Source organism: Acartia tonsa, chromosome 5, assembly GCF_053477335.1.
Source record: "Acartia tonsa isolate MP-2025a chromosome 5, ASM5347733v1, whole genome shotgun sequence".
NCBI lineage: Eukaryota > Metazoa > Arthropoda > Copepoda > Calanoida > Acartiidae > Acartia > Acartia tonsa.
Genome location: NC_137264.1, coordinates 20,283,181 through 20,307,582, shown reverse-complemented (window position 1 = coordinate 20,307,582; position 24,402 = coordinate 20,283,181). Strand labels below are relative to the sequence as shown.

Below are 24,402 nucleotides of genomic sequence, written 5' to 3'. Positions count from 1 at the left end.
TATTTGTTCTGTTCAACATTTGCTGCAACCTAATTTGGTTAGGTTGCTCACTGAGTTGACTATAACTACAACCTGGCTCTGGACTGAGTTGACTATAACTACAACCTGGTTCTGGGTTTACGTCTTCATCAGGGTTTGATGTGCCTGCGCAACTTTCAGCATAATCCCGGCTTGAATTTTGTGCTCTGCTCGTGCTTGCTCTGCTCTGGTTTCTGTACAACACCGCATCAATTTGATTCCCAGATGGAAATGTTGTTTGTTTTCTGGGACGTTTAGGAACTTCTTTGGTAGGCTTTGGCTTTTGGGCCACTTTTGCTTTTGGCCTGCGTTCAACTTCTTCTTCTTCACTACTACTACTACTGCCAGTTCCAGTGTCTGGGTCTGATTGATGACCTTGATCTGTATCATCACTTTCTGGTGCTTCTTCTTTGATGTCAGAAATTAATTCACCTTCTTCTCCATCTTTTTTCCACAATGCTTTTTCTCCTACAAAGAAATAAAAAATGTTAAAGCAAATGTACATAATTGTAGCTTCAATATTATTTCCATACCTATATGAACATTAGTTACTATTAATCAGATTCAAATGAAAACAAGCAATATTTTTTACCCTATATTTATATGCCAATCAAAGATAAAAGGGGGAATTTTGCATTGGCAGTTGCTTTATAGGGGTACAATATGGAACTGTGAAGAAACGGCGTCGCCACCGCCGAGAACCGCCAATAAAAGCCCCAAAAAAATTCGGCTGGTTTTAGTTTTGGTTTCAAAAAGTGTCACTTTCGCCCACCCCCCCCCCCCATTTATTACATTAAGACCTGTAACTTACCTACAATGTTGATGAGTTCTAAAATTTCCCTTTGGTTGTGTATAGAAACATTTGAGCCTACTGCAACAACCTCATAATGACCCAGGTGGTTTTCAATTATAATGGCAAGTTTGGGTAATATTATTCCACATGGATGTATCCGAATTTCCTTACTTGCTTTGCCGTCATTCTTGCCCTCAATGTCCTCAACCTCCAAAATTTCGTCACTCTCGTTTCTGTCATCTTCGTTATCCACCTCGAATGATGGTTCATTTGAGTCCAGCTGTAAACTTCTCTTGGTTTTTGCTTCGGCTTCCAATGCGGTTTGCCTTCGCTCCCGGTTCTTCTTTGGAATGATCGGCACATCATCTAAATAATTATTATAGTCATTATTTCAAATAGTATAAATGTTACCCCCCCCCCCCCCCCCCCTCCAAGGAAATAGCTTAAAATCACCGCAGGACCAATACACAGAAGAGTAGAATCCGATCCCCAGGACACAATTAATACCATAAAAAACCTAGTTTTTACCACTTTTATGGTAAAATTTTACCAGCCTATACGATTTAAAAGGTGGTAAAATTTTACCGTAACCTCGATCGATTCAGTGGTTACTGAGATCTTAAGCTTCTGACGGCCGGACAGACATTAAGCTACTTAGTATTATAGATAGCGGCTGCGCCCATACAAATTTTAGCCTAAAACCCTGTCAGGGCCTGTACGAAGTTTCCCTTAAAACAAAATTAATGCACAGGGTTTTTATCTAAGACTACTTCTCAACTAAAATATTAATAAACTTAAATTTAGGTGATACAGTTCCTACGTTTTTCAAACTATAAATAACAATACCTTCGGCATCCTCATCATTCTCATCACTGCTGCTTTCCTCCACGACACTTGTTGCCTTTCCAGTCACCTGTCTCTCGTTACTGTTGCCTGTAAATAATTAATTTATACATTAATTTTATACGTTTCCAAACAAAAAGCAAGTACTGAAAACATTTTTTCCACCCCCCCACCCCCCCTACTTGGTGGAAAAAAAATTTTAAAAGGAAATGTGTTGTAGGAGGGATAGAATAAATAAATCATAGAGTTCTTTAAATATTTTTCCATTTTCCCCCTACTTGGTGAAAAAAAACTAGGGGGGGGGGAAGAAAAATTTAAAAAAAATTAGTAGCAGAGGAAAAAAAATCTTGTGCAGTATATACACAATACGAGGAAAGATAAAACTTATAAATAATAATTAATGTTCAACAAATATGTACCTGTGATTGAATTATTTCGTCCAGAAAATTCTTTCTGTCTTCGCAGTGGTGGCAAGTTTGGTGGTGGTTCATCATCTTCCATTGGCACTGTATCATCAAGATTTCCCACATTTTGGGCCTCATCGTCTGTTTCACAAATAATTATCTTCTTCGACTTTTTCGAGCCCTTTCCTTTTCCATGCTTCTTCCTTTTGGAGCTTGTGATGTTTTCAAATAAATTTACAAAGGGTTTATTATTGGACTGGCTGTTGACCATTGGATCATCATATAACCTACGTGGCTTTACTGGTTGCTTTACTGGTTCTGGAGTTACTGCTGGATTCTCCGCGGGTGGTATGCCAAACTCATTCCCAATCTGATCATCATTTGAATTCATTTCAACGTCGTCGCCTCTGTCATCAATTACAAGCTCACCATTGTTGCTTTCTTCATCAGCAATGTTTTCCATACCATTTTCTTCAACAGCATTGCCTTCAGCATCATTGTCTTCAACAGCATTGCCTCCACCATGATTGCCTTCACCATCATTGTCTTCACCATCAGTGGATTCATCAGCAGTGGAATCATCAGCAGTGGAATCATCAGCAGTGGAATCATCAGCAGTGGATTCATCAGCAGTGGTGTTCATTCTTCCGATCTTTCTATTTCTGGAAATTACTGTTGCTTTCTCACTGGCATTGTGAATCTTTGTCTGTTCTTCACTCATTTCTGGTTTCAAATTTATTGTGGCGTACGTATAATACATTACAGCTCTTGCTATAACCTTCTTATTACTATGGACTGTCTTGAAAAATTGCTTGGGGTTCTTTGCATTCCCAATGTCTGCATAATTTTTGATCTGATATGCAGTACTCGACTTGTCATTGTTTCTTTTCAAGTAAATCTGGTTCTTTCCTTGAACTTCGTGGGGTAAGCAACCCATTGAGTTGCCACCTAACATGTAGTAAAATTTCTTGTCTTCGGCTGTAACACCTGGTGTTGAAGTTGTGATTGTCTTCGGTTTAATACGCCGCTTAATTCTTTGTATCTCTGCAGGGGCCAGATACAATCCACACATCTCTAAGGCTGATCGTTTCTGTGGCTTTTCCTTCTTGTCTTTCTTGTCTTTCTTGCCTTTCTTCTTGCTTGTCTCCTTGCTTGGCTTGAGTTCAAAAACCTGTTCGAAATTGTAGAGGGGGGTTGACAATGCGCGTTCTTGTTTTCGCGTTACCAGCGCTCGAAATAACCTCCAGATGACAGGATCATCATTATGAATCATATAATCTTCGGCTCTCTTCATATTTTCACAAAAACCATTCGTGTCCTTGGTAAAAGTGTGTTCGAAATTGCGCTTGAACCTAGATAAAAAAAGGGTTTATATCAAAACAGTCTCAATATATAACATATATCAAGAAAAGATGAACTAACAGTCTTGCCACATAAAAAAATACATGGTACAAAATTGAAATTCTTTGAAACATATGCCATAGAAATGTAGTTTAACAATTTAACAAGAATACAATATGCAGTTAACATTTCGTGAAACTACTTTTTTAACTAAAGAACATTGAAATGCATTTTGTGAAACTACCACTTTCACATTTAATAGACGCGGAATAGATGCGATAAATAATTGAATTACCTACAAGCTTGTACGTGGTTCCTCACTAGAAAAAGGTCGCTTGAAGACACATAGGTTCCTGTTCTCCACAAATTTGGTGGGATAGCTTCATGTAGGTACGTGTGGTTAAGCACTAACTTACAATGATCCAAGAAACGTTCCACTGAAATAATAATGAAATTTTGAATTAACTATGCATAGGTACATGTTTATTATTGTACCAGGGGTGTATATTCTGCACAAGATTTATTTTCACAAATAAAATATATATATAAAAAGATTATTGTACATGGTCACCTGCTAGCAAGAATAGGAATGCCCCTTTTATTCGGTTTATTTCCCTTGCCCCCACCTCCCTTCTCCCTGTTTTACACGTTTTCTCATCATGTCAAATTTACAAAATAATATTTACTTACCAGTTTCGTCATCAATAACTTCCGGAGCAGTCCAAAAGGCAGCGGTGATGCGGGCGTCAAAGGTGAACTGCTCGAACACGACATATATGAAGGTGATGGTGTCTCTGCATACTTTCAGTAAGGTTTGCCAGTCTTTATGCACTTTCAGTGTGTCATCGAAATTTTGGATGAAAAAGACAATTTCTTCTCTTCGCATATAACCATCTTTTTTCAAGGGGTCATGGTTCTATATTCTTTCTTTGTAAAATTCTGGTGAGAAAATACGGTCCACGACAACATCCTGATTCTCACTAGGCCCTTTATTCGCCTCCTCCTCAAGTTGCTCATCCACATTGGTCAGTCTTCTTAGATCAGTCACCAAGGTTTCCACTATTTTTCCGGTTTTCTTCATTTCTGTTGTCAGCGTTACAGTATTTTCAGCCATATCTCTTGATACACTGTCTTGCAGGTCTTTGATGTCATTCTTCAGTAATTCATGGTTTGTCGACGATTTGTTTGCCAAGTTTCTGATGGACGCATTAATGGGCTCTATTTGATTTTTTATGTGTGAGGCGAAGAAAGTACGTAGCTGCTGAAATTGGTTCTGAATTTGGTTCATAACGGCCCCGGTCAACAAATCCTTAAAATTAAACATATTAAACCACATATTTTCAAGTCTTGGTATTTTAAAAACTACGTGGTAGAAAAGAAGACTATCCACAAACAAGAGCAAGTGATCCTAAGCATCTTCCATCATTTTTGGACTTTGACAAACAAAAAAACTTGGTAAAATTTGACCAACTTTTTGGTAAAAATTGACAAGGTAAATTTTTAGGCTAAGTCCAGATTTTTGGACTTTGACCAAAAAATCAACTTGGTAAAATTTGACCAACTTCTTTGTAAAAATTTACAAGGTAAATTTTTATTGGTCAATGTTTACCAAAAATTTAGTCAAATCTTACAAGTTATTTTTTCCAGGCTAAGTCGATATATATCCTAAATAATTGTAATTTGTATCCTCTGGATGACAAAATGAAATAAAAATAATACCTCGCTTTCTTCCATCTCACCAGAAGGGGCAGATGATCCCTGGGGTCGTGATGACTGGGACTGGGGTCGTGATGATGTTGCAGGAGGAACTACAACTCTCTCGGTCCGTTGACTCGCGGAGGGGGGCCGTGGCCGTGGCCGTGGAGATGGAGGTGGGGTAATCCTTATTGGAGATGTTGTGGTTCTAGTTGTGTTCTAAAAATAATATAGATAATTATTGTAAAGCATTACTTACCGAGGATTATAGTTTTAAACAACACTGGCATTATCCTAATTTTTTTCTTCTATTTTTTAAAACTTTACCCTCCCCCCCCCCCTCTCCCGACAAAATGACTGTGTTAGGTTAGGCTAGGTTAAGTTATATGGTTAGAGGGACCCAATTTGTTCAACGGTTAACGAGATTTGTTGGTACAAACCCACAAACAGACATCATGTTAGTAAGTTTAGTATAACAACAAAACACCAACAAACCAAAAACCGATAACAATAAAACTTAAAATCCTACCTTTGCTGTTGTACCTTTGCCACCTCCAGTAGATTTGTTACTTCCAGGTTTGGCACTTGCAGCTTTGGCACTTCCACCTCTGGCACTTCCATTAGGTTTGCCACCTCCAGTAGGCTTGTTGTTCTAAAACAAGAAATAATTGTTGTATTTACAATGCATAATAAGATATTAGATAGCAGTGGCTACGCCCCTAGAATTTTAATTACTAATATCAAATGTTAAACACACTGTGGAAAATTAATAAATAATTATACTTGGTCAATAATCTTTTGTGGTCTGTTAAGCATGAACCGATAAGGTTTTCCTTTCGATCCGGTAACATGCGAATTTATAAGTTTTAAGAGCGAAGGGTAGCAGCAATTTGTACAATAGTAAATTAGGCCTTAAATATAATTTTTACCTTTCCAGAACTAGCACTCTTTCCAGTCCTCGTCATTTTGGGATCTAGCTTGGTCAATTGCCAGTCGAAATTACGCTGTTCTATCCAGGTCGTTGGCATGGGCAATTTGCATAGTTTTAATTCTGAAATGTGTAGACAGAAATTAAAATTTTATGTAAAATTAAATTAAATTGCAAACATGTACTCTTTCAAATTACAGACTAGACTTATAACACTTTAACTTCATACCCATCGATGGCCAAAAAGGTAGGGTTTTGCTAAATTAAGTTGAAATGCCTTTTTTAAAATTAGCTATAAAAAATAATTTTAATGAAAAAAATATTTTAAAGTACATTTCACATAAATTCCAAATAAAGAGGGAAGGGCCTTCAGTTGAATTTTACAACATTTTACATACATATTATAACAAAAGGGGGGGGGGGGGGGGGGAAGTGACACTTTTTGAAACCAAAACTAAAAGTCAAAGGAACTGAACTAAAGAAACAGTTACAGATCTGACATTTTGCATGGCAGTTGTTTTATAGGGGTACAATATGGAACTTTTAGTTTTGGTTTTAAAAAGTGTCATTTCCCCCCCCCCCCCTTTCTCTGCTTTCAATGTACAAAATTAAATTCCGATAGGAATTACGATGGAGACATCTTGATGCAACAGGTGTACGGAGATACATGCTACTCTGTACTTCAGTAGGTTGGAGGCTAGTTGTGTTGGAGGATGGCTATAGTCTTCGGGATCGTCAGTCTTGCCTACTCCTAATACCAGGGGTGTATATTTTCAGTGTTTAAAACCATAAAACTTAATTCATATTTCCTAGACCCCCCCTTTACCACACTCTCCTCCTGGCATGATAAGAGAATTACAAATAAATTGTGGTAGGTTAAAAAGGAATTAGATGAAATGTATAGTTCATGAAATATTTCTATACAACAATTAATCATGTGCAAAATATACACCCCTACCTATTATTCTGGAATCTTCAGGAAAGGTGTATGCCGGAAAAAATGTCCTCACTTTGTGGACCAACCATACTGTTTTATCACGACGGCAGTCTGGGACAAAGTAGAGGTCTTGGCAGTCTGTATAGAATTGATTACTCTCGAACTTTCGTTTGTTGGCATTCCTAGTTCCCCTGACAGCCAGCTTTTCATTTATGTACGGTTTCACTGTGTGAAATATCAACAATCTAAATATGTCATTTATGTCATTAATGGCTGTTAAACGGAAAGGTATGTTGCTGGTGAAATCGTTATAGCTTAAGTGTTTGATCAGCAATACACGGAAAGAAAGTTATGTTACATTTTTAAAAATTACATTAAAATTTGTAAAGAGTGGGGGGGGGGAGAAGTGACACTTCTTGAAACCAAAACTAAAAGTCAAAGGAACTCAACTAAAAAAAAATAGTATTACCTGTTTGAAACCTCTTTAAGGCCAAAATTATATCATCGGATGTAAGTTGATATCACATGATTGGCACTTTCGAAAGCATAACAACTGAACGCCATGGATGGTCCAAATCGGCGGACATGTTCCGGCATATGGTAAAGCATGTGAGTATTGTAACTCAAGCACGATTCGCCGTACATCTCCGCCAATTTTGAGTTCAGGACCATTATCATGGTCTTGAGCTCAGCCACACGTTCAGTTGTTATATGCTCTTCGAGACTGCGCAATATGTGGAATAAAAACTTGCATATCAGACGTTGTTCATCTTTAAGATTTGCCAACTGGAAAAAAAAACATTGTAATAATTTAAGGTAAAACTAGCTGTTTTGCCCCTAGCCTCTAGGGGCTTCGCCCTATATACTTATTGGAAGTCCACCCTCCTCAATAGAAATATATATATAATATAGCACACGTGCGCAAATTTAAAAAGAATGTTATTGCTATACAATATAATGAAACTGAAATAAGCTTTAAATTCCAAAAAGATTATAATATGGTAAAAACCTACCTCTGCATAAAATATCATATGGTAGAAGCCCAGTACTTTGAATTCAGAACTTTTCAAATTGAGGGCTAGCTTCTTCTCTGTCAGGCGCATGATGGACGTACGGGGAACGCGATCAAAATCGCCAACAAGCTTCAATTGATCGTTGATTTCATCTATAATTGGAGTTACTGCAGTTCATGGTAAAATATGGGTGATAAGGAGAAAATTTTCAAAATTTAAGTTCTTTAAACTTTTCAAACTAACAATCTTTTAAGCGGCATAACAAGGCGTACAAATAATGTGTAATAGACATAAATCCAAAAATGCAGAATTTTATCGCAGTGCCGAGAAATGCGCAAAGAAAACACCTATTTTACGCGTCATTTCTTTAGTCAAATGCAGTACATCCCTGTAATTCTCTCCATTTGAACTAAGTCTTCTTCTTCCAATTCTGGATAACTATTACGTCCTTTCTTCAGGTACGTCATCACTTTCTTTACATAGCCCAGGTGCAACGCGTGCATCGGATCACTGGGGCAATCTTGTATTAAATCCAAGCTCGGGTCAAGGTCAGAAAAACTGGTTTTCATGTTCTGATTATTTTCCTCTAACTTGCGGAATTTCTCGTCAGACCTCGGCGTACCCATATTTTGACTGTCACTGGGGTAAAATACATTCATTGATTCGAACAATACCAAGTTCTTTTGACGGAGATAAGTCTGTGAAAAAGCCATCCCTGGAAGGTCACAGTGTGGGCATCCATTTTTTGATCCATGGCCAAGAAGGCCGAATACATCGGCTCTGGCAACGGCATCGTGGATGATGGTTCTACATTGAAAGGTATGTCCAGGTAATCCTTCTTGAATTAGTTTGTTGATGAATTGGGTAACATTATCCAGAAAGTTGTAACTGTAGGGACGCTTCCTCGTCTTCTCAAATATGCTGACTGGCAATATAACACTGAAATCTTTGTTGAAGAATAACCTGAAATAATGAAGAAGAATTAATAATAATAGCATTTAATACCTTAGACTTAAAATTGTAGTCACTGATTTATAAAACGTAAAGGCTGGTAAAATTTTACCGTAAAAGTGGTAAAAACTAGGTTTACTTATGGTATTAATTAAGTCCTGGTATACAGTAAGACAGATTTTTATATATGAATGCAATAGAAAAAAGTATCAATTGTAAACTTAGTTTTCTTTCTTATTTGTTTATTGAATGGTTTCCTAAACTTTGGCTTTAAAAATCTGGGCTGTCAATTGATGTAAAACAAATATTTTGATATCCTTTGAAATATAGGCTGCCAATCCTAAAAAATACCTTTTCGAGGGTCATGCTGTATATGAAAAGAACTTTATCCCAACCCAACCCTTTCAAATCCACAATATATTAATTACTTACCTAATCCAGACAGTATAATAGGAGATATGAGATCCCTGAGCTGCTTTCACTCCGTCGCCCGAGATGTCAAAAGTTATATGATCATCAACGGCCTGTTGTCCATTCAACCGTTTAAAGTCTGTGATGGCGTCTTGGAGGATCTCATAGGTAGGGAATCTGGAAAAAGAAATATATTTTTAACTAAAACTTGCACAATTCAAAGAAATTTTGCACCATCGGGCTCCAAATAATATTACGATGAAAAGTAATGGAACAAGGATGACAACATCCATAAAAACCAAAGCACTGAAACGGTACGACAAACGGACATTAACAATTGTGAAGTATCTGAACTGAATTTAAAAATATTAAAGTCGAACCAAAATTGTATGTAAGTAAATTTGTTAAAAAAAAATGCTTGAAGAAGGATAAGGTTTATGCACATACTTAAATTTTAAGGAATTAATTATAGAGTGGCTTCGCTTATAATATTGTTCTCAAGTTGTCGCAGGAAGCAATATACCAAAGAATGATCAAACTGATAATTAGAACACTTGAAAGTTTGTTGTTAAAAAAGGAGAAAAATCGACATGTTTAAAATGGACGTACGGAAATTCTGGTAATGATTATAGAAATGCTACGCTTTCTAAATCGTATATAAACATACCTGCACTCAATCAGTGAACCAGGAGCATTTGTAGGATTATATTTGTTTTCTTTGATTTCAACTTTGTATTTGGGTTTGAATAATGTATTATATGACGGAAATTTGAAAATACACAAGCGTTTCAGAATCGCCAGGATGATTCTAACTTTGTTGTGAGAGATGGGGTTGTCTAGAACACAAACGCTTCTGAAATCATTAACAACTTCTTTCTCAAGTTCTGTAAGATGTTTGAAGGGATCCCCGTCATGATCGCCATCAGGTTCGTCATCAGGGTCATCGTCATCATCTGGGTCAAAATAATCTTCAGGTATATCAAACAATTCGACGTGTTCCCAGTCCTCGGCATCTTGAATGCTGTCATTGTCTGCATCATTATTATCGTTGGTATTATTGTTGTTAATATTGTCTACAACAATATTAATGTAGTCCGTTTCTTCAGGATTGTTATTTAATCGCTCCAAAACTTGGTTTGCGTAGCATTGATAACATATACTTTCGGTTTCCTTTGTGAAGTTGGTATTGCAGCCTGTACAAACTTTACCTAAAAAAATACGATGTTAAACATGATGTTTTATAGTTATAAACCTTCCCGGGACCTATGTGAAGGTACCCTGTAAAGGAGAACCCAATCGGTTCAGCGGTTAGCAAGATCCTTTTGAACAGACACACAGACATCCTGTTACTTTAGTATAAGGATAATGCCGTAAAGAAAAACTAGTCAAATTAGAAAGTTAAAAAATTTAAAATTCCAGAAAAAGTAGATAAATGTAGAGAGTGGGTGAAGGTGGGTTAGGTTAAGGGATCCCATGTAGAATATACACCCCTGGAACAAGGATATCTTGAGACAAACTTAACTAACGTTTGATCAAACCAATTGTTTGAAATTTAGATTGAAAGGAAAATAAAAAACAAAAATTGGGAGACAATGTTTGTGGGAATTTGGACAAACAAACAACAAACAGACAGACCGACATCGTTCTACTTTATATTACAGATATTGTAGGTTACCTTTTGACGATGCAGTTTCGTTCTCATATTCCACATCCATCAAATCCTCCTGCTGTTCTTCTTCTAGTAATGGCTGACTGTCTTCACTTTGTTGATGTTTCTTGCGCCATTGTCTGATTCTCGTTGCATTACAGAAGAGTTTTCTTATGGACCTCAGTTTATGCTGCAACTGGAAAAAGATTACATAATTAGTGAATTACTTATTTAAAATAATATAGGGGAGTTGTTATGGATCGTTATTTGGGCAAGCTACATGTGTCAATTGATTACAGTACATATGACTATACTGGTGTAAGAGCAAGCATGTTTATAGTGCGCTGACTGCAAGTGAAAAATAGAAATTAAAGTCGAGCATAGATTATACTTTAAGTACAGTAATGAAAAGTAAGGTCTCATCTTAAATATGTAGAAATAATTAGTTGTAAAAAGTCACCTGTACATTTTTCCTCTTATCTCCACTTCTTATACGCTTCAGTAGAGCTTTAGAGAGTGTACCAATCAAATTGTCTCCCATTTCAATAACGTCTAACAGGGGTGTATAGGTAACTCCTGAAATAAGAAGTATATGTTATAATCAGGGATGTATATTCTGCATGGGATCCCCTGCTCAGGGGGGGGGGGGAAATAAAAAATAAGTGGTTGGAGGAAAAAAAAATGTAAAAATTAAGAAAACTGAAAACATTTTTTCCATTTTGCCCCCCTCCTTGGTTAAAAAAACTAAAAAAATGTGTGGTAGGAGGGATAAAATAAATGAAATATAGAGTTCTTTAAATATTTTTCTATTTCCCCCCCTACTTTTTCAGAAAAATCTAGGGGGGAAAAAAAATAAAAAATTTTGTAGCAGGGGAAAAAAAATAAATCTTGTGCAGAATATACACCCCTGGTTATAATAATAAGGTTATTACTTGTTTACATATAACGAAAGAAGGAGAAAGTAAAAAAGGGGGGGGGGGGGGAGTGACACTTTTTGAAACCAAAATTAAATGTCAAAGGAACTCACAAAATAAAGAGTTAGAGTTACAAACATAAGAAAATACCCTTATTTATTCTTTGATTGTCTATAAAATTAATTAAACTTACCTATAAAATTGGGATCCAATTATACATACGTCATCCAGCGTTGGTCTGACATTTTTTTACTTTGAAAAAAATAACTATATACAATATACATAAAATTTTGTTTGTTCCAGTCCTGACCTGGATAATACCTATATAAATTTCCTGCCTTCCCTGAAAAGCCGACGAACGCATATATAATCGAGCCCCACTGGTCGTGACTTTTGCAGAATTCTGCAGTTGCATGGAGTTTTATTATAACAACAGTGTTGAACCCAGAAAATTTGTTAATTTGCTATAAAATAAATAATGTAAAACAACGAAAACAACATAACAAAAATATTAAAAAACAAAAACAAAAAATAAAACATATCAATTAAGATCTCCTAGAGAGCTATAGCCAGAAGCTTAAAAAACTGTACACGTGCATACGTAATCGTCGGCTTTAGGGGTAAATAATGTTTATTAATGTTTATATGCAGGAAATTATATATCTGCACGACCAGTGGGGCTCGATCACTGTCACCATGGGTACTTAATTATAAAATATATGGGCGCTGCAATCAAAGAGAGGTTAACGTAAATGTTCTGAAAGAACAAATTGATGTTATCCTCTTAGGAAATACCCCCCCCCCCCCCTAGAAAAACGGCCCCTGGCCTCTACCTAGCCGTATAACTTAACCTAGCCTAACCTAACCCAGCAATTTAGTTTGGGGGGGGGGGGGATGGGGAGTTAAATAATACAAACAAAATTTTCTAAGAGGATAACGCCACAAATTACAATTAAAATTCGCTTTCAGCATGGATATCCGGAGGCTGGATGAAATCGCCGGCGGCGAGCTCGGCTTCTCCTAGCTTCTCCTTTCTCTTCCCTGAAAGGAAAGAACATTGAATTAAAAATGAGAAAACTAAAGCGTTTTTTAATGAAGAAACTCAAAGAATTCTGAAACATTTTTTGGTTAAAAACAATTTTTTCCCCTGCTACAAAAGACAACTAGCCATGAACAAGAGCAGGTGATTTGAAGCAACTTCCATCATTGATCCACTTATTTCTTTTTTCCCCCTCCCCCCCCCCCCCGGAGCAGAATATACACCCCTGCAATAATTTCGTAGTTTTTACCTTTCCTTATTCTTTCCTGCTCGTCAGAATGTGAAGAACTCATGGTCTTGAATATTATCAGGGCCGAGCAGGTTAATCTAAATTAAGAAAAGAGATGTGTTACTATGGGTTTTATTTAGAAAAAAGGGCTGACGTTGGTGAGGAAAGGTGCACAGTCGGCTTCATGGTCAATGACATATCTCTCGGTATCATCCAGGCGGGGTCTCTCGTTCTCGTAGAGATTCTCGGGCATAGGTTCATTCTTCTTTAAGTGTGTCTCTACCCAACCGTGATGGTATAACAGTTTTACTATTTCAACAGCGTCATCAATGCCACATGATTCTTCTTGAACTCGAATATTTAGCTTGGAGAAGAGTCTCAACATCCTAACCATGAGGGCGTCCCATCTGTCATGCAGCTCGTGGTATTGGTATGGATCCATCCTAATTTGAGGAATGATTATTTTGTTTGTCTTGTTTATTTTTGGGACGGGTGTGATTAATGTTTTTTAACTTTCCGGTATTTTATTTGTCCTTAAACAAGGGGGGGGGGGGGAAGGCCTGGAGCTCCGGAACCTGGAGGCCTATCCAAAAAATCTTAAAACTTGGGAAAATTCATCATATGAGAATGATTTTATCCCTAATAACCTATACTCTCAGTCCAAAGATAAAGCCTATACTCCCTGTTTACGCAAATGTGTCAAAACTTCCCCCCCCCCCTTATTTATTTAAAACAAATTTTGTAGCAGGAGAAAAAAAATAAATCTTATACAGCTAATATACACCCATACCTGTTATTATGATGTACGCGTACCCAGGTGATTGACTTGAATAGCCTGTTATTCAGAACTATCTGAAAAGGTAGAATATTTAAGAAATAAAAAATTACAAAATAAAAATAGCTCGTATTCATTCGAATCCGGTGGATAGGAACAGGTGTTCTCATTCATACGCAAAAAAACTAGGTAACTAGCATATCGTATTATATCCATGGTTTTCTACGAATATAAAAATCTAAAAGCATAAGATTAAAAACAGTTATTTTTAGCCAGTGCCTCCGGCACCTCTGGGCAAAAAAAGTAGTTTCATTCTTATAATTGTACTCCTATATTTGCGAAAATCCGTTTATACTACGATGCAAGAAATATATTTATTAATTTTACATTTAAAAAAGTCCTGTATATTACGTAAGCTAAAAAGAGTCCCAAAAATGGGAGAAAAAACGAATACGAAGAATATTTTACAAAGAATTCTCAATAATTAATGATAAAATTTGAATTATAAAACAGAATGTTACATATTAACTTAAAAATTCACTGTAATTTCACTAAAAATGATTACTAAAATACAAAAATGCACCGTAGTCATATAGTGCAGTTGAATATTGCGCCGATGGAAAGTTACGGTTGCCAACATACAGATTGAATAGGTGGCAAAACACTTTGCAAGACAGTTATATTTTTAATCGTAAAAATGCAACGAATAATAATATTTCATGAATTATATAAGTTATGCAGTTTTAATTAATTAACCGGTAAAATATTAAAATGATATTATATACATAAGGTGTTTTTTAAAGTTTGGCAACTTTGTCGAGCACGCTGATTTGATCTTCTGAAAACAGGGTTACGAAAGTTAAATTAATGTAAATTTTTTTTAATGTGAATGTAATATATTTTTGCAATGACTTAAATGAAATATCATCGATAAAATATAAAAAAATATATTGCAATGGATATAAAAGAAATATTTTTCAATATAAAGTTGTATACCTGTACAGAGCATGTGCATGAATGCCGCTATACCGATTGAAAACTATTGTAAACAATGAGTGTTATATTTCAAGTCTCTTAGAGAAAATACGTGTTATATCCAAGTATGATTGACAGGAGATGGTCCATGTCCAAGATTTAAATGAATGTCATTTAAGAATTCTAGAGAGCTGATATTCAGAAGTTTAAAAAAGTACGTGTCCACCTTCAGTCTTGGCTGTTAGTATATGGACCCTGCAATCAAAGAGTGGTTTGCGTAAAAGTAAGTGTTTAAATAATTTTAATATAAAAACATTAATAATATAGGACCTTGAGCGTACGGTTTTAGGCTGCCTTCGATTAACGGTTTAAGTTTTACTAGCGGCTATGCCCCTTAGAAGCCTCTAGGGGCACTTAAAGTAGGAAGAGAAAAGTCGAGGCCTCATCCTATTTTTAATTTGAGTTTCAGCTATAGATTAAAATAAATAAAAAGCTTCGTTGTAAAAGAGAACAATATTAATATATTTATATAATAGGATAATTGTTTTAAGCCTTTTTTAAGCCTTTTTGATTTGATCTAAGAAACACTTTTTATCCTATTCTTAATATTAAATAATCCGGGTTTAATATATATAAATGTAAAAGAAATATTAATAAATTATATTTAAATTGAATATTGTTTTTCAGGTTCAGCAACACTGATTCATCAGAAATAACTATTTGGGCGCTGCAATTAAAGATTGGCGAGATAGAAGTAAGTGTTTAAATAATGTAATAAAAAAATCAATATAATTTAGGACCTTACGCATGGTTTTAAGCTGCTTCGATAAACTGTTTGTTTTATAATTTTTTAAACCTTTTTGATATATGATATAAGAACGACTTTTTATCCTATTCTTAATATTTAAAGTATTCTACTATTAATATATATAAATAATAATAGAAATATTAACAAATTATATTTCAATTAATATTGTTTTTCAGACTTAACCAGGAATCAGATTCGTGAGAAAATATATGGGCGCTGCAATTAGTGAATGGTTTACATAGAAGTAAGTGTTAAAATAATTTTAATAAGAACATGGATATTTTAGGCCATGTTATTAAGACTATCCTTTAACGAAACCTTTTTAATTCAACCTTGCTATGAAGCCTTGTGTGATGGTAGAGTGTTTGAGTTCTTAGGGAACCACACTAATTACATAATATTATCTTGAGTTAGACAGGTTTTATAAGCTGTAAACAGACTAATACAATTAGATATGTCATTATCTTTAAATTATTTATTATAATCTATATAATAGCACCTTTGAAATAAGCTCATATTATATCCAACCTATATTCGCCCTTTAAGGTTTATGATTGTTTTAAGCGTAACGAATTTTTATACCCTTAATAGAAAGATATTATAAGATGTGTTTTATGTAAAATAATATTGAAAATATATATAAATTATATTTCAATTAATATTCTTTTTCAGGTTTAGCTTCGCACACAGCTGGGTGTATTCTCTGATTATAAGCTGACCGCAATTCGATCGTGGAACATTTCTTGCACCAACATGAAGCTGTTGCCATCAGAAATTCATCCGTTAAAAGTAAGTGTTTAATTATTTGTAATAAAAGATAGTTGGAATAATCCTACACGCAACTACGGCAACACCTCGGCCCCAAAAGGTAGTTTCCATGTATACAAGCGTAACAAATATGAAGTTAATATACACAGACACACATCGAACTACCTTCATGAAACTGTATACTAAATTATATTAACAATTAAGCTATTATTAAATTTATTAGATAGATATTAAACTGGTTAGACAAAAGTTAATACATAAAAATAACGTACTAGATAGGTAGCTATTTAAAATTAGATTTTACTACTTTATATTATTGAAACAGTACATTCAGGATATTATTAAAATCTAAACAGCATTACATTCATCCTCGTGCATGTTTACTTCGTGAAGAACAGCTGCCAGTTCGGCAGCCTGGGCAGCGGCGGGCAGCAGAGGGGAAGGACGGCAGCGATTAAGATGTGTAGTAATCCATCCATGCTGATATAACCTCTTACAAACCTCCCTCTGGATCTCGACATTGTCAGTTCTGGCTCTAATCTCTAGACTCTCTCTTAAAACTAACATACGACTATTTAATTCATACCATAACTCCAAATTCCCGTTATAAGACATTCTTAGTTTCTCTCAGTCTGGTTATGTATTGATAACTGAATTAAACTTTCTCTAATAAGCAGGCACGTACACAAGCTGTATCTACTTTCTCCATGAAATTTTCCCAAAACAGTTAACTTTCCTTTTTGTAAGGCCTTTTTGATTTGTTAATCCTTTAATTGCTTAATTTAAAAATGAATATTCTTTTTCAGGATTTTGGAGTTGAACCAGTTTTGAAGTGTGGAGCTTTGCAGTTCCATGGAGAACAACTTGAGTTCCATCTCAACATGTAACAGTCACAGATTATACAAAAAATTTCATTATTTATTATGACGACAATGTTGAACCGAGAAAATTTGTTAGTCAGTTAAAATTAACAAATAATTTACAGAACGATACTAATAAGTTTTATTATGACGATCAATGTTGAACCGAGAATATTCTGTTAGTCAGTTAAAATTAACTTAAATAAAGCGTATTGATTACAATCAGTGTTTATTATGACGACAATGTTGACACCAAACATTCCACAAGCTAAAATTCTAAAAAATATTGACTTTATTAACAAATAAAGCGTATTGATTACAATCTGCCAAATCAGTGTTTATTATGACAACAATGTAGAACCGAGAAAATTTGTGTCAGTTAATTAAGTTCTACTCGAGAGCTCCAAACATTCCACAAGCTAAAATTCTAAAAAATATTGACTTCATTACACATTTGACAGGTGTATGGTATGTTATTTACAGAAACGATACTAGTAAGTTTTGTAGTTTCAGTATTGACCTGGATAATATCTATATGACCTGTTATGTTATAATATGAAATAAATTCTAAATAAAATCATTATCATCATATTTTATTAATTTCATATTCCATATAACGAAAGCAAATAGTGCTGAGTAAAAGGATGTTTGTTTGGAAAGTATTAGGTCTGAATATTTCCTCATTATATTTTATTTGCGATTTTTATCATTAAGTAGAAGGATGTTTGTTTGGAAAAATCTGGACTTAGCCTAAAAATTTACCTAAAAATATTGACAAGAATTTAATTAACAAGTAAGAATGGAAAAACCTACCTTAAATACTGGAGATCTTGAGGCAAGTATAAACTTGTGCACTTTTAATTTGGAGGTACTAGTTTCTATCAAACAATCAGTAAACTCTGGATCCTCAAAACAATTCTCCAGGTCACCAGAGAGACAGGATACTGCACTTTCAGGTCCAGGTTTTATAACTTCCAGCCAAATAGTCAGAGTACCTCCAGGTAGGAGACTTGCCTGATTGTTCTTCAGTACATTAATCTCCATAAAAGCAGCATTACAATTTCCCTCTCCAGGTGGCACTGTTATCAATCGACATTTAGGCATCAGTAGTAGACTGTTGTTATCTTGGATGCCAATCTTTTGTAGTTTCAGTATTGACCTGGATAATATCTATATGACCTGTTATGTTATAATATGAAATAAATTCTAAATAAAATCATTATCATCATATTTTATTAATTTCATATTCCATATAACGAAAGCAAATAGTGCTGAGTAAAAGGATGTTTGTTTGGAAAGTATTAGGTCTGAATATTTCCTCATTATATTTTATTTGCGATTTTTATCATTAAGTAGAAGGATGTTTGTTTGGAAAAATCTGGACTTAGCCTAAAAATTTACCTTGTCAATTTTTACCAAAAAGTTGGTCAAATTTTACCAAGTTTTTTTTTTTGGCAAAGTCCAAAAATCTGGACTTAGCCTAAAAATTTACCTTGTCAATTTTTACCAAAAAGTTGGTCAAATTTTACCAAGTTTTTTTTTTTGGCAAAGTCCAAAAATCTGGACTTAGCCTAAAAATTTACCTTGTCAATTTTTACCAAAAAGTTGGTCAAATTTTACCACGTTTTTTTTTTTGGCAAAGTCCAAAAATCTGGACTTAGCCTAAAAATTTACCTTGTCAATTTTTACCAAAAAGTTGGTCAAATTTTACCAAGTTTTTTTTTTTGGCAAAGTCCAAAAATCTGGACTTAGCCTAAAAATTTACCTTGTCAATTTTTACCAAAAAGTTGGTCAAATTTTACCAAGTTTTTTTTTTGGCAAAGTCCAAAAATCTGGACTTAGCCTAAAAATTTACCTTGTCAATTTTTACCAAAAAGTTGGTCAAATTTTACCAAGTTCATTTTTTTTGTCAGAGTCCAAAAATCTGGACTTAGCCTAAAAAAATACCTTGTCAAATTTTACTAACTTTTTGGTAAAAATTGACCAAATTGCGTTTTTTTGTCTAAGTCCGAAAATTCGGACTTAACCTGAAAAATAGAGTTGTAAAATTGACCACATTTTTGGTAAAACTTCCAAAAGTGGTAAAATTAAAAAAAAAAAAAAAAATTTAAATTTAGGCTTCATTGTATAGAAGTCGTTATTTTAAAGTACTACAACTGATTATGAAGAGCTGTTTTTAATTTAAAACACAAAAAACGGGTTTTTTTGTTTCGTCAAATTTTACAAAAAAAATGGTAAAATTTGACTAATTTTTTGGCTAAAATTTTTGCTGGTAAAATTTACCACGAAACTGGTATATTTTACCAGGTTGACCAGCTTTACCACTTTTCTGGTAAAACGATTTTTTTTTCTGGTATTTCGTAGAACCTGGGCCCCCCCAAGCAAATTTTACCCCCGGGGTAAAAAAAATTTCCGGCGCACTTCGCGCACCATTTATACCTCCCCCCCAAAAACGAATTACCCCCCCCCCCTCAAAATTTTTTTACCCCCCCCCCCAAAAAAAAAAAGCTTGGACGCCCCTGGTAAGAGGATGTCTTTTTTTGCGAGATCTCTCTCAAACCTTCGAATCGCTTTGGTTCCCTTTTCAATCAAGAATATAGGTCAAGAGAAGGTTTACCTTATTGGAGGAAGTGATACTTCTACCCTCCCAAAGAAATGACCCCTCTCAAGTTTCTTTTAAAATTTTTCCTGTATAAAACTAAAATTAAAAGGGTAGGGTTATCTTCCCCCTAGAGGTAGGAGAGTAGCCGCTAGTAATGTTCAGCGTTGTCTTTCCTTCTTTGTTTATGTGTTGTATCTGCTTAAAGGCTAAGATATTCCTATATTATATTAATATAATTTGAACATATTTAATGTCTTCAGATATGTTGCGGTTTGGGTTAAAACTGGAACTCCTCAAAATTATTTAATTTGAGTTGAAGGTTTATTAGCCTAAAAACTAGGAAATAACATTCAAAATCTGCTAAAATCTGGCTGATATACTATCTTCTTATAAACATACAATTAATTCCAAATGTTACTGATTATTAAATTTTGTTGTATTCATTATTTGGAAATGATTATTCTTAATCTTCAGGGACACAGTGAAAGGTCATTAAATGGTAAATTAATCTTCTCTACATTTCTTATGTGAATTTATTGGCTTTTCGTTTCTATAAGAACCGTGGGAAGAAAGTGATTGTAGATTAATGTAAGTTCCTATATCCCTTACGATCTGATGAAGTATTTTCAAAGTTCATAGACATACTTAGTTCTAAAAAATCTGAGGAAGGGAAGGGGCATTGGACTGTAAATTACGTTAGTCCCCCAAAGACATTCCCTTAACCTTTGGGTTAAAAGGTTTAGGGACTTTACTGCTAATAATTCTGATCTACATAAGGGGAAACTATATTTATCATAATTGCAGGTTTACATCAATTAATCGTCTGTACTTCAACCTTTTAATAATTAGTGACATATATAGCGCTGATGATTGCCAACTTTCTCAAATTACTTTGACATTTATACTTTTGAATATGCATCATTTAAACAAGAAATCACATCAAAGAAGGGCAACATTTTGAAACAAGGATGACAGAGGTTAGAACAAACGAATATTAACACTTGGGGAGTAAAATCTTAATAAGCAAAATAAAGAGATGCTTTGCTTATAATATCGTACCTTGTCCTAGGTATCATTGTTTTATCCTAAAAAAATGTTAAAAATTATCATGTTCTAAATGGGTGTTAGGGCATTCTATGTCTAAATTAACAATGAGGGCTATCCGTTACGGACAAACGAACGGACCTAATTAAAAAAAGCTTGGTTTAAAAAGGGTTCATGTCTACTATATGTACTTTAGGGTGTTTGAAATATTTTTCTAAAAAAGGCAATATTTTTTTAGATGAGCAGCAACTCCATGATATATTAAACTTTAATGACACCATCCATAGGTAGCAAAGCACTAAAAATCCTGGATGGACAAATGGAGAAAGTGGATTGTAGAGCAGATGTTTAGATGTAAAAAATGAAAGAGAGAGAACATGCAAAAACTTAAAATCACGAAACCTTAAAAAAATAAGGTTATGTCTTTGAAAGTTGTAAAAAAGCAACTGAAGAGCTTCTTAATAGCAGTCAATATAAAATCACGAAACCTTCTTAAAAATGATCTTTTGTAGCACGACTGACGGTCAATAAAAATTATATCTTTACTAAAAATACGGAATTACTTTATCATTCAGAAAAGATCCTAAAAACGATAAAATAAAACCTGAATTAGATTAATTTAACAATTGGTTTCTAGGTTCATGAGATTTTGCTGGCCAGACGAACAGACAAATATCCTGTTACTTTAGTATGAATGATTTTTAAACACCCAAGTGAACAACTTGCGCTTTTTAGAAAAACACATGGATGTTAAAAATATACCGTACTTTTAATAACCCAACATTAAAGGGTAGCAACAAGACAATTTAAATCAATAAAGTAGACAAAGGGGGAAGTAGGTTGTGCTAAAATTCTGTAAAGGTGCGAGTTTTAAGGCTTAATATCAGTAGTAGGACAATAAAATTTTGTCTTTATTTGGTCTAAAGTTCTTTTCAATAAGGAATACACATAAATAGTGAATATTATCGTTCTACTACTTTTTTTAGGCCTTAAAACTCACACCTTTACAGAATTTTAGCATATCCCACCTACCCCTTTGTTGTAAAAGCTTTTTGAAATTGGTTTTTGATAGCGGTTTTCATTCGTGGCACCCACTGTAATTTATATCATTATGAAAAAAATAATTTAGAATATATTGAAATAAATGATATTATGCTTTTAATGGTCTTTCAAGATTTAATGGTATAGAAAAATAAATCACTTTATACAATCAGATAAAGCCAGATGTTTTAAAATTTTGTTTTCAATTTGTTTAGCATAGTACAGTTAGGGAGTTGAATCCATTTTTATAGAAGCAGAAATATAATCTATGATTATGGTTTGGACCCTCTAAAACTGTAATCTACCTTTCCACTTTCCCCTCTCTTGGTGAAGATATCTTCAACGCCGATACGATTTTTGAAATGTAAGATTCTACTTTCCCTTCTCTTGGTGAAGATATCTTCAACGCCGATACGATTTTTGAAATGTAAGATTCCACTTTCCCCTCTCTTGGTGAAGATATCTTCAACGCCGATACGATTTTTGAAATTTAAGATACCACTTTTGCCTCTCTTGGTGAAGATATCTTCAACAAGAGAGACAAAAGTGGAATCTTATATTTTAAAAATCGTATCGGCGTTGAAGATATCTTAACCAAGAGAGGGGAAAGTGGAAGGGTAGATTACAGTTTTAGAGGGTCCAAACCATAATCATAGATTATATTTCTGCTTCTATAAAAATGGATTCAACTCCCTAACTGTAGTACATCATAATAAGTTTACAATAATATTAATAATAATAAAGGGGTTTATTTATTTAGAAACTCAGGGATGAGACAATCAACGATAAATTAATCCTCTTGCAATTGTTAAGTGTTCCCATTTTGTTTTAGTATTTTTTGACTTTAATTTTTAGGGAGAAGAAATAGGTGTAGATTGATTTAATCACCTTTATGTGTTTATTATTTGACTTCAATAACACAATTCAAACTAATTTAAATAACAGCAAAATTGGATTTTAGTTACTTGAAAATGGGGGTTTAAAATGATTATCTGGCTAAACTATTGATAAGAAGAGGGAGCGGACATTGGACTGTAAATTACACTGAAACCCAAAGTTTCATTTCCACTTTACCTTTTTCGTTGGCCCAAAAACTTTAAATAATTTTCTCGTATTCATTCGAATCAGGTGGATAGGAACCTGTTCTCATCCGTACGTAAAAACTATGTCTAGCATTGTATTATATCCAGCTTTCTACGAATATAAAAATGTACAATCATGAGATTTATAATACGATGCGAGAAATAACTATTATCGAATTTTTTTGGTTAGTTCCAAACTATTAGTGTTCTAACCCATCAACCAATCATTTAATCTATAGAAGGGGTAACTTTGTTCATCATTATTGGAAAATGTGGATGTATATCAATTCATCGTTCATTGTCTTATCCCTAGTAGAGATGCTACTCTATGATACGAATAACTGTCCAATTACCAATACGTATGTCCGTTTGTCTGTCCGTCTATTCAGGATAGACGGCTAATTTTTCGTGCGTGAATATTTTGCTTAACTGTGAGTATCTACTCTATATTTTACTAGTTCCGTCGGTAAAAATACTATAAATGCTTAATTTATATTAGCAGCTGTTCAAATATGTTTATATTAAACACTTTTCTCTGATGTAAAGATAGTCGGAGTTATGGAATTATACAGAAGCCTTGCTACTTAAAAACATGCTTGTATTTAGTGTTTTTATAAATATATGGAATAATGTCAAATATTAAGCATAGGCGTGCTAAGAGAGTGTTGGGGATGGTGGTAGGGGTAAAACAAGTTTTCCTAAATTAGCCCACCCATGAAAATTTTTATCTTCAATTTAGGTTGCTAATATCATGGATCTAAAGGGATAAGACTTTGGCTGATATATTGATGTACATCTCCAATGATGATACACAATTTTATATTCTGTAAATTACAATGAGTAGTTGAAACGTTTGGACACTCAAACATGAACCAACTAATCAAAATGCAATAAAAGTCCCAAAAGTTGTTAAAACAACGTTATTACAAAACTTTGGGGACTAGTGTAATAAACAGCCCAATATCCCCTCCCCCCTGTGCTGATATAGTTCTCAGATATTGTTCAATACGTTCCTCCATGGTCTTGGGAAGGGGATTGGGTAAAGTCATAATTGGGAGGGGATGGGTGATGTTAGTCAGCTAGGAGTAAAATATGAGGGTATGCGAGAATCTCTCACAATATTCTACATCAATTATTTTCTAACACAACCCCATTGACCCCCTTGAACCCAAATCAAGTGCACGCCCTTGATATGAAGTTAGCAACAATAATAATAAAGATGACAATAACTTCCCCTAAATATCATATATGTTCCCCAAAATACTATCAATATATGTCTCTAA

General features: G+C 34.3%; 1 protein-coding gene and 1 long non-coding RNA gene across 2 annotated transcripts; one reads left to right on the top strand and one right to left on the bottom strand.

The window, feature by feature from the left end:
* Positions 1 to 9,928: 9,928 nt before the first annotated feature.
* Positions 9,929 to 13,228, bottom strand: LOC145320051 (uncharacterized). Its single transcript, XM_080162490.1, has 4 exons — positions 13,186 to 13,228; positions 11,443 to 11,558; positions 11,010 to 11,178; positions 9,929 to 10,542 (listed from the first exon to the last, which is right to left on the bottom strand). The coding sequence occupies exons 1-4, from the start codon at positions 13,226 to 13,228 to the stop codon at positions 9,929 to 9,931; spliced, it is 942 nt and encodes a 313-aa protein (XP_080018616.1).
* Positions 13,229 to 15,111: 1,883 nt separating this feature from the next.
* Positions 15,112 to 18,329, top strand: LOC145318974 (uncharacterized). Its single transcript, XR_013879618.1, has 5 exons — positions 15,112 to 15,197; positions 15,602 to 15,668; positions 15,899 to 15,966; positions 16,395 to 16,511; positions 17,297 to 18,329. It is a non-coding gene; the product is annotated as an uncharacterized LOC145318974 (long non-coding RNA).
* Positions 18,330 to 24,402: the final 6,073 nt, after the last annotated feature.